Source organism: Canis lupus, chromosome 6 (assembly GCF_011100685.1).
Source record: "Canis lupus familiaris isolate Mischka breed German Shepherd chromosome 6, alternate assembly UU_Cfam_GSD_1.0, whole genome shotgun sequence".
NCBI lineage: Eukaryota > Metazoa > Chordata > Mammalia > Carnivora > Canidae > Canis > Canis lupus.
The window spans coordinates 12,111,016-12,130,374 of record NC_049227.1 but is presented as its reverse complement, the minus strand read 5'-3'; the positions used below and the strand labels follow the sequence as shown (position 1 = coordinate 12,130,374).

Sequence of the window (19,359 nt, the reverse complement as noted above, 5' to 3'; positions counted from 1 at the left end):
TGTTTGCGAGGATAGGATTCCTAGTTTCAGAGTACCCTCCTCAGCCAGCACTGGTGCCATGGCTTTGTTCACAGTCAATGGTGGCAAGTGGGGAGGAATTTATGCTCTCATGCTTCCTTCTAGATTTTATTTTCCTCTCCTGGCTCTGGAGGATGGCTGCAGTTGTTCTCCTTGGATAGGCCACATCGTAGTGTGCTGACTTCCGAACTCTGGAGGGCCTCGTGTGTCCGAGAATGTCCTTTCTCCTGGATGTTCAGCAGTCTGGCTCGGTGGGGCCCCGTGGACTACTGTCTTCTGGCCCCAGGAGGCTCTTGCTGTCTCTGTTGTTTGGGTCCCAGCAATGCAAGTGACGTCTGTGACACGCACAGGTGGCTGTGGCACACAGAGGCTCTTTTTTAGAGTCTCTTTGTGCTTGAATTTTTGTCTAGACTCCTCTGAGGTCTATTCTTTCTCAGTTTACTGGTGCAGTGCCAGTGCTTTACCTTTCCTTGTGAAAGGAATCTCAGAAGGGGAAAGAAAACCTGTCATCAATCACAACTACCACCACCCCCTCCTCCCGACCCCATGGCAGGGGAGGGAGCAGCACTGTCAAATTGAGACAGTCACAGAGTATCCTCACTCACACATCTGATCTAGCTTCTGTGAAGATACGTAGCCAGCTCTGAGGTCTTGATTATGAAGCTATCTCTGGAATATTAATTATACTCAGTGTTCTTTTAAGACATCAAGGTTTGTTCCCTTTTGAAACACACCTAAATCCCTAAATATCTGCAGTTCTGGCTGGCTTCTTAATTCGTTAATCAGGTTTTCTGAAGCCCATTTTCTTTGAGTTTCAAATATTTGTAAAGCTGCTTGCTTGAAGCTGGAGAAAGAACAATACAGTTTTCTCCTCCCTTTGCATGTGAGTGTGAACTTGCCAAGTGACTCACACCAATCAGTAAAGAGAAACTCAGTTTGGAACATTCACAATAATGCTGTTTTTAAGCAGCAACAGTGTGTGTATTTTATGTGCATCATAAACAACAAAAACTATCATTTAAAAAAATTTTTTTCCTAATGAGGCAGAAATGCAAGCACTAAAAAATACCCTTGTAAATTGTACATTTTGTGAAGTTTTGGGCTCCGATCTTCATCAGGGTGGCCACAGGCTTAGCTGGAGATGTCTGAATGAAGGGTGGGCAGAGCTCCTCAAAGACCTGCTCACTGTTGCTCTGCGAGACCATCTTCTGAGGCCAGGCTGGGCCAGTTCTGCACACACATTGGTTTGGATTGGGCAGGGACCACTTTATAAAGTGCTCAGTGCCCCACCAGCAGCTGGTGCTCTGACCCCAGCACCTTTACCCTTCCCAGGCCAGCAGAACGTGGCCCCTGGATGTCCTCTCACCTGGAGCTTGGGAGAATAACAGGTTCCAGTGACCAGGCATCTCGGGGATCTTGCCAACAGGACACATTCTGTACTCTTTGATCGTCCCACATCAAGAAGCTTAGATTTCCAGTTGTCATCAAGAGTATATGGTCCTTTCCAATGGCCCCTGACCTTGACACGCCTTTCCCTTCACTGCCTTCTGCACCACTCCTTCCTCAATGTTTTGTCAGAATCCATGGGGCCTCTTTGTTAACAGCACGTTGACACTGCTTTATGATTTTTTCCTTGGTGGCTGCATAAGCTTGATACCTGCATTGCCTTTAGTTGCTTAAACTTCTGTGTCTTCTGATTAGTTCCTGTCATTATTTGAAAAGAGCAATAAGACGCATAACAGATGGTCAACAGTAACACATAGATAGGTGTCATTGAGAAGTATGTATTATATCCAGAGAACTTTGCTGAGGGCTTTCCATGGATTAGCCCATTTGATGCGGGTACTATGTTATGTGAAAGGCCTTACTATTAGTTTTATCTTAGAGTTAGTGATACTGCAGGACGTTATAATGGCCAGTGTATTTGAATGGAACAGTATTCAGAAGACCCACATTTGGGATCCCTGGGTGGCTCAGCGGTTTAGCACTGCCTTCGGCCCAGGGCGTGATCCTGGGGTCCCGGGATTGAGTCCCACGTCGGGCTCCCTGCATGGAGCCTGCTTCTCCCTCTGCCTGTGTCTCTGCCTCTCTTTCTCTCTGTGTCTCTCATGAATAAATAAATAAAATCTTTAAGAAAAAAGATGAAGAAGAAAAAAAAAAAAAGAGAAGAAGACGACCCACATTTAAAGGTCTGGTTTGGGCAGCCTCTGGGTCTGTTATGAGCTGTTTGCCCTCTTCAGAACTGTGCTCCTGGCCCCCTGGAATGTGTAAATGGGAAGAAAGGGGATTCCGAATTCCCTGGCTGGGAATTAGGAACAGCTGAACCAAACAATTGCTGACAATTCATATGGCAGCCGTGATCAGATCTGTGTATGCTTACCTTGCAATAAAATACACAACTGGAATGTTTCTTGCCGAGCTTGCTTGTTGCTTGGTTGTGGCCAGTATAGCAGATCAGCTCCTGTAAGCTGTAGGAGGAACAGGTGTGAGCAGAACCAGCAGTTGAATTTCGGGCTGTTGAGTTTGGATCTGGGACATGTGTGTGGAGTTTAAGAGCGAAGTCTGGGTGGGTGGTATACATTTGGGACATGCTGACATATAAATGGGAATTAAAGCCATGAGGTCCTGTAGGGTCACAGCAGGGTGCAGACAGGAAAGAGTAAAGGACCAAAAATAGCCATGGCCCTCTAACTTCAGGATGACATAGAGAACAGGGAAGCTCGTAAAGGAGACAGAAGGAGCAGCAGGAGAGGTCAGAGGGGAGCTAACATTGATAATATTATGGGAGCAGAAAGGAGGAGTAAAGTGCATCCTGCATTTCTATGAGTGCCGGTCAGACCTGTGCTTCTTGGGGCAGGAGCTGTATCTGGTGGCCTTTGGGTCCCCAGCAGCCAGGATTGTTCCGGGCTTATAGTGCAAGATGGTATTTTCTTTTTTGTGTATACTGAATGAACTTATCTTGGCATATTTCTGATATCTTTGTTTTCTTTCCACAATAAAGAAGGTATACAGTGTTTATAGTTAACTTCACCAGTGAGCTTGGAAAGCTGTCGTCCTCATATGCCTTCACCTTATCCAGTTCTGATCATGGTACTGTTACAGGGGCCAGTGTCATTCAAGGATGTAGCTGTGGACTTCACCCAGGAAGAGTGGCAGCAGCTGGACCCTGAGCAGAAAACCACCTACCGGGATGTGATGCTGGAGAACTACAACCACCTTGTCTCAGTGGGTAAGGAGAGCCCGCTTTCTCTATTGCTAAGATACACAGGATTTCCCTCGAATGTGCCGACTTTCACTTTGAATTTGATGGGACTGATGTGAGTGGCCTGTTCTGGGGACCAGGCAGGGCATTTTGGTCTCTACCTCCTCAGTGAAAGGTTCTAAGTGTGGTGCTGGTCATGAGGCAGCACCATCCTCAGATGACAGAGACCCAGCAGCCCTGCAGTCAGGCTCAAGTTCTCTTTCATTTCTGTTAACAGGCTGTCACATTATCAAACCGGAAGTTATCATCAAGTTGGAGCAAGGAGAAGAGCCATGGATAGTAGGAGGAGAATTCCTACCACAGAGTTACCCAGGTGTGTTAGTGCAGGCAGTGCGGAGATTGGTGCTTTGGAAGGGTTTTCCCGGGGATTCTTCATGGCCCCAAAGCTGCAGAAGTGACTACACACAGTCATCTGTGTGCTCTGGCAGCCTGGGTCCCGCTCCCAGCACCTTCTTCCTTATGAGAATCTGGGTTTGCAGAGCACTGCCATGTGTGCCCCTTCCCAGAGCCCTCACCAGTCACGTCCCCCTTCCCCCATGCCTCACGTCTCACTTGCTCTCACAGCATTTTCAGCCACCCGATGTCGCGGGTTCTTTGTTTTCAGGTGTCCATAAATCTGTCATTGAAAAGTAACTAATGGGACTCTTCGGTTCTTGCCACCTTCCTTTTTATTTCCTCTTTTCTGTGAAATGCCTCACACTGGTTTCTGTCCCCGGTTTCACAGCTCACTATTCCGAGGGCAAATTCTCAACCCCATCCTGAGCCTGAGACAGGAAGTTGTGTGGCACTATGCCTGGGTGCTGCTCATCCTCCCTGAGAACCAGGCCTTATGTTTGGTGACAGCAGTGTCTGGGTCTCCTGCCTGCCCCTCTTGTCTCTTACTGTTCTGTCCCAGCGCTCAACTAGCATCCTGTCCTCTGTGACACTCAGTGTGGTACATAGGAGTTATGATTCCTTTTCCTGAAAGGTCTACTTCCCCCTTCAGTGGGTTCTGGTTTCTGAGTTCTTCAAAGTGCTCCTCCTACCTCTGTCCTTAGGGTTGTTATTTGACTGTCTGATGCTTTACCATCCCTGTCCCCCGTCCAATATCTCCTGTGGTAGTTGCTCAGGGCACTGGCAGGATGTGTTCTTTGGAGTTTCCAGGGGACCTTGTCACTGGCTGCCCAGGAGGAGCCTTCAGTGACTCCTTGCCACTTCTGGAGGGATTGTTGATTCCTCCTCTTCCCTGTGCTACCTGTGTTTTCACAGAACTCTTGCTAAACTCCATGGGGCCCTCACTCCTAAATGCCTTCTGTTGATGTGCTCATTGTCCCTGGAGCTTTACCTCAGAGGGGTGTGCTCTGTTGGCAGATAACAACACATCCTTCCAGACGGAACTCAGCATTTCCACCCCCTCCTCCACATTTTCCCTCCTAGCTCTTATCATTATTCCAGTCTGCTCCTTCTCCTAAGGTGACCACCTCATGGCCAGACCTTGAAAAAAGTTAAGTCTGATCAAGTAATCTGTTATTTGGTAGTACATATTTTTTGCTTGAGCTTCTTTCTTCCCTAGATTATAATCCCATAAAGAGAAGGGCATGTTCCCCCTTGCCCCTTAGTATGTAATGTGTAGTCTGCATTTGAGTATCAGGAGCCAGGCGGGTGAAAGAACTTTCTAGTCCATCTATTGGAAAATAATTTATAAGCAATTCTAAATATGCATGCCTAAGTCACATCCCCATTTATTCTGCAGGTGACTGAAAGATACGCATGGGATTCAGGTTAAGAGCAACTGCTCTGATTTCTACTTAAGAGTTTAAAGGAAATATGGAATAGGATCATACTTTCTAAGAGACCGGATTTGCTTAAGAGAGTTGCATGGTGTAATTTAAAACTCAGCATTTCATGTGGAATGTTGATGATCTGATGCACAGCTGAACCGCTGTTAAAGTCATTGCATGGAGAGTAATTATTTTCAGTTTTAAGGGGAGATGGCACTAATGAGGTGAGAAAGGATTTGAGACATTTATGTTTTTGTTTTTGTTTTTGTTTTTTTAATATGGAGACTCCCTGAATGGTTTTGAGTATATCAGGGTGGTGGTCCAGTGAACTGAATAAAACAATAAGAGCAGAGACTTATGTTTGAAGGTTAGCTGGGCGTTGTTGGCACCTCAGCAATCTCAGAAGAAGCTAATGGTGCCTGAGATAGTACTCCATCTCTCCCAAGTGATTATGAAGTGGTGTGGTGCCCAGTGTTGATCCCTCCTCCACACACACACCCAAGCCCCCTTGGGTATATCAGATGACACTCTTTGCCAAACAAATAGCTTGGTTTTTCTGGAGCAGAAGTTATTCTTTGTAGACTAGTATAAACCCAGTTTGGAATTCATACTGTAGATCTAGGTGGAAAGTATTCTTTGTCAGATGTTATCTTCCATTTATCCTTGGGAGGACACAGTACAGTTTCATTTGATGTGGATGAAAGCAAGTATAACAGTCAAGTTTGTCTAAAATCTTGTAAGATAAGTAAAAATAGCAATTTGGGGAATCTGATTTTTAAGGTTTGTAAGTGAAAATGAAACTAAATGAAAATCAGGAGTGGTGAAGTCTGTTCACAGTCAGAATTAAGTGACACCAGTGTATCAGAGGCAAGACTAGTTTAAGGAAATTGCCAGGAGATTGAAAATGGGAAAAACAGTTGCTGCATTACTGAGCATGTGTTTTGTGCCACATGCTGATCTGAGCACATTATGAATTGGCGTAATCCAACAGCAACCATATAACTTAGGTACCATTGTCTCCATGTCACCTGTGGGTGATCCTGAGCCACAGGTGACATAAGGACTCTCCCCAGGTCACCCAGCCAGAATACATGTCCAGATAGAAACAGGTAAAGTTCATAGTCTGAATGAGGTCAGTTTAAATCATAACATCAATAGAGTATTTACAAAACCTTAAACTTCTGAAGAGCTGTTATGCTCTGGTCTATTTTATTCTTCCTGTTGGAGATACAGAGTTCCCGGGGCTCTCTTCCCAAGTGACATAGAACCACAATTAGCTAGAGTCCTGGCCACACGGCTGCTACTCTAAACATGGGTTTGGGTAGAAGCTGATTTGGCCCTACTGTGTGGAATCTGGGCAAAATAGTTTGGAATGACCTAGGCCAGTGAGAATGTTGCCACAAAATCTCAGTAAAAGGTGATGGTGCCTGAGACTATAGTTGTTTCTTCCAACTTGCTGCAGAGCGGTATAGTGCCCAGTGCTGGTCCCCTCCTCCACACCTGATGCCTCTGAGGCGCCTGTGCACCACTCCTCCTTGGCAGTGCTCCTTGTCACCCTTCATTCACCCCGTTTGCTGCCTGTCAGCTATGCATCTACTGTCCTTCCTTTCCCTGTAACTGCTGTGTTTATATTTTACTGTTTGTATCCAGTTTTGAACAAAATCTTACAAAGTAGCAAAGATCAAATGTGCTTGTGTTTTTCCCTTTCCTTACCTCAGAAGTATGTGTGTATATGCACATGCGTGCGTGTTTATTATATGTGTGTGTTTATTATAAACCATAACAATAGGGGAAAGAGGTACACTTGCAGTGAGTCCATGGAGCTCACATTTACACCAAAATGAAATGCTTGCCTGTAAGTCACCTTCCATATCTTATGTAGGAAGATATATAAAATTATGTTAATTTTGCCTCTTTTTAGAAGTCTGGAAAGCCGATGATCTGGTAGAAAGAGTCCAGGAAAATGAAGGGAAATATTCAAAGCAAGCTGTATCCTTCAACAGCAAAACCCTGATTGAAGAGAGAGGTAATGTTCTTGGTAAGACTTTTAATGTGGAAACGAACCCCATTCCTTCAAGAAAAATGTCCTATAAATGTGACTCGTGTGAAAAGAGTTTGAAATCTGTTTCTGAATATATTAGTAGTGATGGCAGCTATGCAAGCATAAAGCCTGATGAATGTAGTGCATGTGGGAAACCACTTCCCCATGTTAAACTTGAGAAAACTCATCCAGGAGATGAATCTTATGAATTTAATCAAAATGGGGAAGCTTATAGTCTAAATGAAGAAAGTATTTATCAGAACATTCATATTTTGGAGAAACCCTTTGAATATATTGAATGCCAGAAAGCCTTTCAAAAGGATACAGTTTTTGTTAATCACATGGAGGAGAAGCCCTATAAATGGAATGAATCTGAAATAGCCTTTCTGCAAATGTCCAACCTCAGCGCACACCAGAGGTCTCATATGGAATTGAAGCCCTTTGAATGCAGTGCATGTGGGAAATCCTTCTGTAAAAAGTCAAAGTTTATCATACATCAGAGGACTCACACAGGAGAGAAACCTTATGAATGTAATCAGTGTGGGAAATCCTTCTGCCAGAAGGGGACCCTCACTGTCCATCAGCGCACACACACAGGGGAGAAACCCTATGAATGTAACGAATGTGGGAAAACCTTCTACCAGAAGTTACACCTCATTCAACATCAGAGAACTCACTCAGGAGAGAAGCCCTATGAATGTAGTTACTGTGGAAAATCCTTTTGTCAGAAGACGCACCTCACACAACACCAGAGAACACATTCAGGAGAGAGACCCTATGTTTGTCATGACTGTGGAAAAACCTTCTCCCAGAAGTCCGCACTTAATGACCATCAGAAAATTCACACAGGTGTGAAGCTCTACAAGTGTAACGAATGTGGGAAGTGCTTCTGCCGCAAGTCTACTCTCACCACACATCAGAGGACACACACCGGAGAGAAGCCCTACGAATGTAATGAGTGTGGGAAATTCTTCTCGCGGTTATCCTATCTCACTGTACACTACAGGACTCATTCAGGAGAGAAGCCCTACGAATGTAATGAGTGTGGGAAAACCTTCTACCTGAATTCAGCCCTCATGAGACACCAGCGAGTGCACACCGGAGAGAAACCATACGAATGTACCGAGTGTGGAAAGCTCTTCTCTCAGCTGTCGTACCTCACTATACACCACAGAACTCATTCAGGAGTGAAACCCTACGAATGTAATGAGTGTGGGAAGACCTTTTACCAGAACTCAGCCCTTTGCAGACATCGGAGAATACATAAAGGAGAAAAGCCCTACGAATGTTATATATGTGGGAAGTTCTTCTCTCAGATGTCGTACCTCACCATACACCATCGAATTCATTCAGGAGAGAAACCCTATGAATGTAATGAGTGTGGGAAAACCTTCTGCCAGAATTCAGCCCTTAACAGACATCAGAGGACACACACAGGAGAGAAAGCTTATGAGTGTTACGAATGTGGGAAGTTCTTCTCTCAGATGTCCTATCTCACCATCCACCATCGGATCCATTCGGGAGAGAAGCCCTTTGAATGTAATGAATGTGGAAAAGCCTTCTCTCGGATGTCATACCTCACTGTACACTATAGGACTCATTCAGGAGAGAAGCCCTACGAATGTAACGAGTGTGGGAAAAAATTCTATCACAAATCAGCCTTCAATAGCCATCAGCGGATTCACAGGAGAGGGAATGTGAATGTACTGGATGTGGGGAGGCTTCTCTGAAGTCAGAGAACCTTTCCATGTGGTGAGTGGGCAACTCCTGCTGACCCACATCAGAGCTTACACGGGTGATCTGCACAAGCCTTTGTGTTAGACTTGAAGCCTGAAAGTTCACAGGGTAGAAACCCCAACTGTACCAAGACCACAGGACTTGTTGGATAACAAACTATACAGGAGTAAAAATTTATATGTATTTAGAATGTGTATGCACTTCACCGTGGACTCAAACTGTTTTACATATCAGGGAATTCATGCCAAGGGAAAAATCTCTCCATTTTAAGGAAGGTGGAAAATGTACTCCTTTGGAAATTACAAAATGTTATGCTTCTGATGTAGTACTAAGCTTCTTGAAAACAAAAATACAGAAGATAAAGATACTTATGTAAATAGAAGCTGTAAAACCACCTGATAGTAATCAAGACCACAGCATAGCAACCTTACACTCACATGGGAGTGCTTCCTGGGAATGTAGGACTTAACATTTTTGAGGGGTCTTCAGTTTCTTTGCTTGCTTTTTAGGATGCTACATGAAATGTATGTTCAGTTTGAATCATGTTTGAAAAGTCATTGTATCCTTATTAGAATAATTTGTAATACATGGTAAGGTAACCCATTTTAAATAGCTCTACCATGTTAGGATCCTGATATTCACTGCCCCTGAACTAACATCTGATAGTATAAAGTATGCTGCTTCTTGTACTCTCGCCTGGAGTTCATAAATGTCTTTGATTGTTGTTAATGAACTAAGTCTTCTGTGAAGAAGCCAATGTCTTTAGAACATGTTCAGCTGTATCTGAGTCAGCAAGAGTTAGAAATCTATGCATATGGTAGAAAAGCGCATAGATAATTTTAAGATGTTACTGCCAGATATTTCCAGTAGTCTAAGAAGCACCTATAGTATTTACTGTACTCTATCAGTTATATTTACTTAAAATATTTAAGTACTTAAAATATTTCCATTTGTATCAGGTTTTTTTTTCTCCATCTGTTGTTTTATTTGGATGCTTACATTAAGTGTGCAGAGCACACATACTATGTAACTTAGGAATTATCTGTATTTTTTTTTATAACGATAGTGTTTTTAAAAATTGTGCTCTATTCCTATGTAAATGAATGAAGAACTCTTCATATGGGTTTTTGGCAGACACTGTTGAGTGATCCTGGTTACTCACTCTTTATTGTTTGCTGGCGGAGTTTGGGTGTCCATTTCTCCTCATGGAATGGGGGGAAATCCTGACAGGTTTCAGTTAATAATGATAATCCTTTTTCATTGCCAGCAATTGGTTTAGAATGGTCACAGGACCCAGTTCTATGCAGATAAAGGAGATAGCTGACAGGTTATTTCTGAAAGGTTCAAATAATGAATCCTGCAGAGTTAAGCAGAGTCTTCTGTTGAACATTGCCTTCATTGCATGTGATGCCTGGCTGTGTCTTTCAACAATGAATTATAATTTAAACATGGCAGAGCAGAAAGACTGGGAGGACTGGGACCTGAATGATGTTGAGCCGCTGAACCAGCTGTGGCTCCTCTGTGGCTCCTCTGCTTCTGGACTGTCGCTTCTGTAGGAGATGAAATTTACCTTGGAGCAGGTTGATTTAGGTTGCTCTGTTAGCAGATAGCTGAAGATACAAAGTTATACCTTTGTAGGAATTATGCAATTGAGAAGTGGACTTTAGGTAAATCATTTATTTAGAAGTACTGATAGAGAGGTTGATCTAATTTTCTGTAAATTTTGATGTAAATAGTCGGGGCACTACCAGTCAACTTGAAACAATTAAATGTGTATGTTTCCTTGAATGGTTACATCATTGACCTAAGAATATTTAGAACCTGATAACAATGCCAGATATACCTTCCTTTTTACAATGCATGACATAAATTTTGTTTAGGTTAATTTCTTTTATTCATGGATCATTTTTCCACTGTTAATTCATAATATATGGTGTGGAGGTAAGGACGTTTGCTTTCCAGTGATTAGCCCCATAGCCTATATTTGAATAATTGACACCTGCCCACTGAGATGAAATGCCGTATTTTTCATGTATTCTGATCATTTGTGGCACCAGTTTTTGTTGCTCAGCACTTTCCCTCCATATTCTTCTAGCTGATTGTGAGTATGCTATATAATAGGAATGAAAAGTCTGGTAGATTGTATAGATTTGTGTAGGAAAATATACTGATAGTGTATTTGTTGAAATGATACCTATAAAGAGTTCCCACAGTAGTTTGTCATTATAGCTTAAATACACAGTATGCATTTTAAGTAAAATATTTTAAAAGTTTAAATGATTCACCACATTCTTTTTCTCTTACGGAGTGCCTGCACAGGAAAGGGCCTGGTGCATGGAATGGTCTTGAACTGCCTATCTGATGACGTAGTCATGTGATTAGTTTGTAGTTTCAAAGATACCAGCAATTTCATTCTGTATCTCTGAAAGTGGAATCAGTGGCATGTTCTTCTATAGTGACATTTTTTTTCTTCTTCCCTAGAGGCACTTAAAATAATGGTTTGTCTTAAATTTGATGGAATGTAGTTTTTGAAAAGTTTTTAACTGTTCCTGGCAAGAGTGTAAGATGCACAGGCCTGAGTTCATGAAAGAGCACTAGCAGGATGTCAGGTCTCCTATCCTGCGCAAGGACTGAATGTGGAATTGGGGCAGAGCGGGAGCTTTTGTGCGTTATATATAGTCACCTTATAATTTGAAGTGTGAATGGATGATGAACTCTGAAAGGGGTTTTCAAGGGCTCAGCAGAAGGAATAGCCCTTCTGGCAGGTGGCCATGTGAGATTCCCCCAATTTTTTGTATCATTGAGTCAGTGAAACAGTGGTTCATTCATACTTATCAAATAGGTCTAGTTGAAGCTATGGCGATAACACCAAGGCCTTATCCTCTCAGAGATCCCAGAGTCACCCTCTTTATTCCATAGCTGTGTGCCTGGGTGGCTGTCCAGTTAAGCTCCCCAAGGGAGGCTGTATAATCCATATGACTACAGCCCAGATACTGCCCACTTTATAGAATGCCTGTAAATAAGCAAATTCCTTATCCTTTTCATCACAGAGGTGACTACATCACAGATAAATTGCTTTTCCCTTCCCTGAATTTAAAGTCTGTGATGTCTGCCAGACTGAACTGACATGGGCTATTGACTTGTTCCCAGAGCCCAACTTGGGCTGCCATGGAAGTAAGAGTGGTTTGCACATCCAGGAGACTACAGTGGAGGGGCTCCTGCATGAGGTGTGAGCAGCCAGACAGTGGTGAAGCAGGTGCTGGGGAACCTTGGGATTGAGATCTACACTCTGCTGCTCTTAATGTAGCATCCCAAGCACCTTATTGCCCAGCACGGTGCCTTCATGAGACAGAAAGGATGCATCAGCTAGATGAGGAGTGGACACAACAGACACAGGCACAGTGCTGGCCTGGAGCATCCTCTTCTCACTCCACAGCCAGGTCATTACAGTAAGTGGGCACATTCTGTTTTGGATGGAGGAGGACCATTAGGTGATGATACCATGCCCTGAGAGCAGAGGATCCATCAGGAAGGGGGTGCCTCGTGGCTGGGGGTGGGCTTTTTCCTGTAATACATAGGTCTACTGAAGCCACCCTGAAGAACAGGAACGAGGGATTAGACCATCACCCTGTTAGTCATATCATCCGAGATTTGCAGATTCCCAAGTGAAAATTAATGCTAGAAAAAGCAAACCTATAAGTTTACTAAGAGCTGCACCACACGTCTGCACAACTGGCAAGCTTAATGGAATGTAGAAATCCAGATTTCAAAAGAAGTGTATTGGTTATATGAAGTAAGAACAGTTACTCTAAAAGAGGTGGGGGACAGGGCATGGACACAGCCAAAAACCAGTTAGTGGATTGTGTGATAACAGCAAGTGGTTTGCCCAGGATGCCAGGAAGAAGAGATGCATGTGATAAACAGACTCAGAACACAGTAGACATAATACCCGTATCCTGGAGTTCTTAAGATAGGATGGGAAGAAAATTATGAATTAAAAATTTCTCAAGTTAAAAAAGAATGAAATTAAAAAGAGCTTTTGTGTTGCCAAGTGGAAAGATACAGAAAAGTCTCGGGCCTGTAAAGCAAAATGGTTTACCTAAAGACTAATAACTAGAATACATGAGGATATCCAGCGAAGTAGCAAAAAAAAGGGCAGGGCTTAAAAAAAAAAAAAAAAAAAGGGCAGGGCTTAGAATCCTCCATCATTAGAAATAGGCAAGTTAAACCAGTAAAGTACCCCTTACACTGCTCAGAGTGGCAGAAACAATAGTGACATGAACGGTAATTGGTAATATCTGTATACTGTAGAAGTGCGTAAACTGGCCTGGAAATACCTTTTAAAATTCACATGTGTGCCTTCCCACACAGTGGCCCTACTAATACACTTTTCTGTCCCAGAGGTACTCTGTACACACGTGGATGTATATACAGAATGATTTTGTCAACAAGGTTTTCGAGATAGCCTAGGTCACAGGAAGAGGTAAGTAAAACACGGATCAAGAAGTAGAGTGCTATCCAGCAGTTAGGAGTATATGCCATATCTGGAGGTAGCACATTTGATAAAAGATAGACAATTTTTAAAAATGGAGTGAGATTTCCTTACACAGGCTGCTGTGGAATGTGCTCAAGGTCATACAGACTAGTGTGAATGGAAAGAGAATAGAATCAGGGTTTGGAATGAAGAATCAGGTAAAGAATGGTTTCCATGCAGAAGCCAATATTGAAAATCAATGTTTTAAATTGAATGTTATGATGAACACTATTCTCCAAGACTCCAGAAACATTAAAACACACAAAAATTAAAGGACCAGAGAAATAAAAATCCTCAGTGTTTTATGCTGTTAAGTTTCAGCCAGAGTTTCGCAGCCTAGGTGCCTAAATGATGTCTGTGTCCTTTTTAGCAACTTCACCTCAAGGCAACTTCCAGTAAAATGGTCGTAGTTGCTCCATTTGTTGGTCATTCTGTACTTTAATTTAAAACATCCTTTTAAACATTCTTCCTGGGATGAGGGAGTGCCCACCCTGAAGTTATCTGCATCACATCATAGGACTCGTTTAGTGGGACAACCTGCACTGCTCAGGACTCCACAGTGTCCACCTTCCTTCCCTCTGTGAGAGATCCCCCTTGCGTCTAGTTTCAGCCAGGCACACCACTGCAGATCTGATTTCCCAGCATCAGCTAGCTGAGGCCAGGGACTGAATTTAGGTCGAGGGGGTGTGAGTGGGGTAATTTGTCATCTTCTGAGTCCTAAAAGAGAACTGTCATTTCCCACTGCCTTGTACTCCCTTCCTTGGCTGTGACAGAACCATGGTGCTGAGCCACCTTCTACCCTGAGAACAAGGAGAACACCTGAGGGCAGGATTTGGCTGACATGCCAGGTGAGAACACTTCAGGCTTGTGGGAACAGCCCTGCCTCTGTAGTGAATGTACCTGTCCCAATAAACCTTTATGGGACACAAAGTTCAATTTCATTGAATTTCACATCACATAAAATATTATTTTGATCTATTATTGTGATTATTACATTACTTACAAATGTAAAACCCATTCTTGGTTTACAGGCTGTGCCAAAGAGGCAGCACTCCAAATGTGACCCATGAATTCTCTGTACCTTAGTGACTCCTCTCTAGGAAATGGGAAAGTACCAAGATTAAGAGGACTCTATTCTCTGGAGAACAACCTGGAATGGGGCTATCCTACCTCCCTGGACCACCTGTTAGTTTGGGATTGTATGTGAGATAGCAATTGTCTATCTTGGCAGCTAATCCAACACTAATACAGAATTAGCCAACAAAAATGAACTACCGTCACTTCTAAACTGTGACAGATGTGTTCCTCTCAAACCTAGTGGTACATACACGGCTAGAAGAAAGTCATGGGAAGAAAGCAGAGTTAAGGGCGGCCCACTCAAAACCTTTATAATACAATTCTAGCAGAATCAGCAGTAATCCTAATAAAATATGCCGTATTTTTATCTTGAGAAAAATGCGTGCTCAGATCTTTATTTCTAAATATTACTCTTCACCAAATGGAACCAAAGCTCTTTAACCAAGGCTGATCAGGAAACTAAAAGCATAGAACATTTACTTGTAAAAGGGAAGTACTCAAGAATTGATGGGTGTGGCAGACAAGGGAAATGGAGGGCTCTATCCTCCCACCCTGCAGGAACAACTAATGAGCTGGCAACCTCTGCCAAACTCTGGAATCTAGTCCAAAACTCAAAACCACTAGGGGAGACTTGATGAGAGGGGGGCAGCTGTGCAGCCAGAGCTGGGACTTTAAATGGCCCACCTGCCATCCCCCACACCTCCAATCAGCTGCCACATGGTAATAGCCTGCGGTCCCAAGTCCTGAGGCCAGGGGGTGAGTTACAGACCTCAAACAGTTTCAGGGTGGGTTTCACCTGCTGGACCACCATCTGTAGGAGGGCTGCATGGGCTTTCCCATGTTTCCTGGACTCAGTCACAGGTCTGGGCAGCTTCCCAGATGGTTTGTGCTGCAAGCATGGAAAGGCACAAATCCTGGCTGTAGCAAGCTGGGGCAAGGAATGACCATCCTTGGTCATTTTTTCCTCTCTTTTTCTTCCCCCTCCTATCTCTTTTTTTAAATACTTTTTTCAGCTCCAGCTGGCAAAACACACCTAACCCTTGGGTTGATGGAACAAAATTTAGTGGCTGCACAATACATAACTACTGAAACAAAAAAGTCAAAAAGCACATAAAAAGAACCGACAAAACAACAAAAACTCTGGGAGAGGGTGAGAATCTGGTTTCCAGAGTTGCCACATTATAACATTAAACAGTATAGGTTTCAGCAAATAATAAGAGATGTAAAGGAACTAGAAGGTCTGCTCCTGTCACAGGAAAGAGAACCCGACCTCTGTCGCCACGAATCCCTCGTCTCTGGTCACTGGGGATTGGTCCCAGCCAGCTAGGTCAGGAGTGTGCCACTCTTGGTGGGTGATGATTGGGTCTAAACGCAAAATCCCAGAGGCTTTGGAGAGGAGCCTGGTAAGTCCACTCTGGAGACTATCTCTAAGAACTAATGTGGGAAAAGCCAAGAAAGATTTAAAAAATAGAATGAAGAGACATGTGCTTTTCAATACATGGAAAAACATAGTAAAGCAACAGTAATTGAAAACATCTTGTTCAGCATGATTAGAAAATAAGGGGGGATCTGGGTGGCTCAGTGGTTGAGCATCTGCTTTTGGCTCAGGTTGAGATCCTGGGGTCTGGGGATCAAATCCCACATCAAGCTTCCTGCATGGAGCCTGCTTCTCCCTCGGCCTATGTCTCCGCCTCTTTGTGTCTCTCATGAATAAATAAATAAATAAAATATTTACTTAAAAAATCCTATAGGGGTCCCCAGGGGGGTATCTTTTAAAAAAGAAAAAGAAAATAAGTCAGTAAAACAGAAAACATACCTAGAATCAGTATTCCAAGCTGCGAGTCAGGACTGCCTGCAAACAGGAGAAAACCCAAGATAACCAAGCTGCTGGCAGCCCTGCCATTCAAACCAGCAACCGTTGGGCTACGTGTCTACCAAAAGCCCTAGGAGGAGCTCCCCTGGACCCCCACTGGCCTCAGATTAAGTGTCCATCCCAGGAACAGCTAAACTGGGCCCAAAGGGTGGGTCCTGTGACTGGCCCACCAGGGAATGTGCCAGCTCTGTAGTATCAGCTTCCCTTTCTGGAAGAATGTGGAGACGAGCACTAAACAGACAAAAAGGAAAGCAAATGATAATTTAGTCTGTGATAAAGATAGTATTTCAAGTCGGGGACAAAAAGATTAATTCAGTGGAGTAAGGACAACTAACACTTCGTTAAAATAAAAATCAGTCACATCAAGAAAAAAGTGGGAAAAGATCAATGAATGATTCCATTTTTAAAACTCAACTCCTATTGGGATGCCTGGGTGGGTCAGCAGTTGAGCATCTGCCTTTGGCTCAGGGCATGATCCTGGGGTCTGAGATCGAGTCCCACATCGGGCTTCTTGCAGGGAGTCTGCTTCTCCCTCTGCCTATGTCTCTGCTTTTCTCTCTGTGTCTCTCATGAATAACTAAATCTTCTTTTAAAAAAGTCATCTCACATAAAGAATAATACTTAACTGGGTTGTAAAAAGAAATTTCCTGTGCCCTGCTTCTTTCAAACCAGAAATAACATGATTTCATCATGGCATGGAAATTCACAGGGCAGAAAGCAGTCACTGAATCATTTTCTCAAATCATTCTTGCTCCCAAATTCCTGTATCTAACACTTCCAAATTACAGAATTAAAAAATAATGCATACCTCTGTATACATTAGGATGCCTCATAGCTCCAAGTAATCAAAAAACCTCAACTCCAACAGGCGTAAACTAAAAAAGCTAATAATGACCTCAGTCTTCCTGGTACACAGCAGCTTCTGAGCTGGAGAATCCACCAATTAGTGTCCCTGCTCGTGGTCCTGCCCTCCCTCAGCTCACTATCCTGTCAGCCCTGAGTCACAAGATGCAATCAATGGGGATCCAGATGGACAATGCCATTCTGTTCCTGATTCTTTATTGATGACAAAACCTTCCCCCCAAAACCACCTGCATACTTCAGTTTCTGGTCCTTCTTCCAGTCCCAAACACCTCGTGGTTAGGGAAGATAAGCAGGCCACATCAAGGAGGAAGGGGATGGGAGCTGCCAACCCGCTATAAGCAACCTGTCTGCAGCAGGAAGCAAGGATCAGGGCAGTCTCTGACAATGTGCCTGTGCACATGGCCGCTGGGTTCCTCACACGCGGCCTGCACCACGTGCCTCTGCACCCTCACCAATCCCAACGGGAGTTGGAAAGAGAAGGGTGTTTTCTGTACACAACTCTATTTTAAGCGCTTGCTAACAGCTAGATCCTGCTTCTGCACTTTATGAATGTGTGTTCATTAAACCAGGCAAGCCCAAGACACTTTTTTTTAAGGCATTTGGCTTTATTGAAGAGATCAGTAACAACAGTCATCACTATTTATTCCCAAAAAACGCAGAGAATAGGTGAGGTGCTTTTGTTGAACAGTTGTCAGAGCTGTTAGGAAAGAGTGAATACCCATGTGCTGACAACCGTGCTCAACACTTGCTCAAATTTTGTTTTCCTATTTTTTTGCTTCATTTAATTGTGTACACGTTCTTTTCCCAAACCACTTCACAGCTGCAGATGTGACAGTTCACCTGTTCTGCGCAGTGTCCTAGAAACTCACATTCATAACCATTATCACACTGAAGACAATTACTCTAATTCCCTAATATTTTCCAATACCCATTCCACATTTAAATTCCTCCAAATAGGGATCCCTGGGTGGCGCAGTGGTTTAGTGCCTGCCTTTGGCCCAGGGCGCAATCCTGGAGACCCAGGATCGAAGTCCCACGTTGGGCTCCCGGTGCATGGAGCCTGCTTCTCCCTCCTGCCTGTGTCTCTGCCTCTCTCTCTCTCTCTCTCTCTCTCTCTCTCTGTGACTATCATAAATAAAAAAATAAAATAAATTCCTCCAAATGCCTCCAAAGTACCTACATGGTGTCTTTCTGAGCTGGATGTTTTTTGGATCCAATCAAGGATCATGCACTGCATCTGATTATGTCTTGTTAATATCAGGATTGAAAGAGTCCCGCTGGCCTTTTCCCTCTTTTTAAAATGACACTAATTGGGCAGCCCTGGGTGGCTCAGCGGTTTAGCGCCCCCTTCAGCCCAGGGCATGATCCTGGAGATCCGGGATCGAGAACCATGTCAGACTCCCTGCTTGGAGGCTGCTTCTCCCTCTGCCTTTCTCTCTCTCTCTCTCTCTCTCTCATGAATAAATAAATAAAATCTTTAAAAAAAAAATGACACTATCTTCTGAAGAGACCAGGCCAACTGTCTTGGTGGATGCCCCACATTCTGGATTTGATTGTTTTCTCCACTGAAGTTGTTCCCCTCTTCCTCTCTTGTATTTTCTGGCAAGAGCATGCTACAGTGCAACGCATAGACCTCACGCAAGAGGCACACGATGTCACCACGGTTGAGACTGCTGCATTTTATCACTGGTGAAAGTGGGGCAGTCATTCCATTGTGAAGGTGTACATTTTCCAGGGTCAGTGAGGGAGATATCTGTGGGAGAGTCTCTGGCATTGCACAAATACTGTTTCCTTTGCATCTAATGATCCTGGCATCCACTGACGATCTTTGCCTAGATGTCCTAGGGGTTAGCAATTTTTAAAATTCTAACATTCCTTATACATTTATTAGCTGACACTTCTATAACAGTCAGCCTTCCCGAAACTGCTCCTACTAAAAAGGCAGGGTGAAAATTCTTTCCTTCTAATTACAGAATAAGAAGCTTGTGTTAAGATTCGCCTCCAACAGCAGAAATAAGCCCAAGCCCCTTTCTCTTTTTCTGCATTGATGTGGACACATTTTTTAAAAATTCAAATGTTGAGCCAATTACAGTAGGTCTGTCTGACCATCAGAGTATCAAATTTGGCCAGGGAGAAACCCCCCAAGATAGCTTCTGGGACCTTTGACCCTTAATCTTTGAGTACGTCTTGCTT

General features: G+C 43.5%; 1 protein-coding gene across 22 annotated transcripts in view; it reads left to right on the top strand.

The window, feature by feature from the left end:
* Window positions 1–19,359, top strand: part of ZNF12 (zinc finger protein 12) — a 43,361-nt gene that overhangs the window by 3,731 nt on the left and 20,271 nt on the right. For 6 of the 22 annotated variants that reach the window (XR_005360619.1, XM_038539509.1, XM_038539511.1 and 3 more), the window contains exons 1-3: window positions 3,091–3,247; window positions 3,498–3,593; window positions 6,962–7,066. Coding sequence is in view for 17 of the 22 variants with exons in the window: in XM_038539509.1 (XP_038395437.1) it covers window positions 3,106–3,247; window positions 3,498–3,593; window positions 6,962–7,066 (343 nt within the window). In the remaining 5 variants the exon portion in view is untranslated. Of the gene's footprint in view, window positions 1–3,090; window positions 3,248–3,497; window positions 3,594–6,961; window positions 13,012–13,219; window positions 14,809–19,359 lie in introns of those variants that run through there. The other 16 variants (XR_005360618.1, XM_038539506.1, XM_038539507.1 and 13 more) reach the window with 9 other exon arrangements.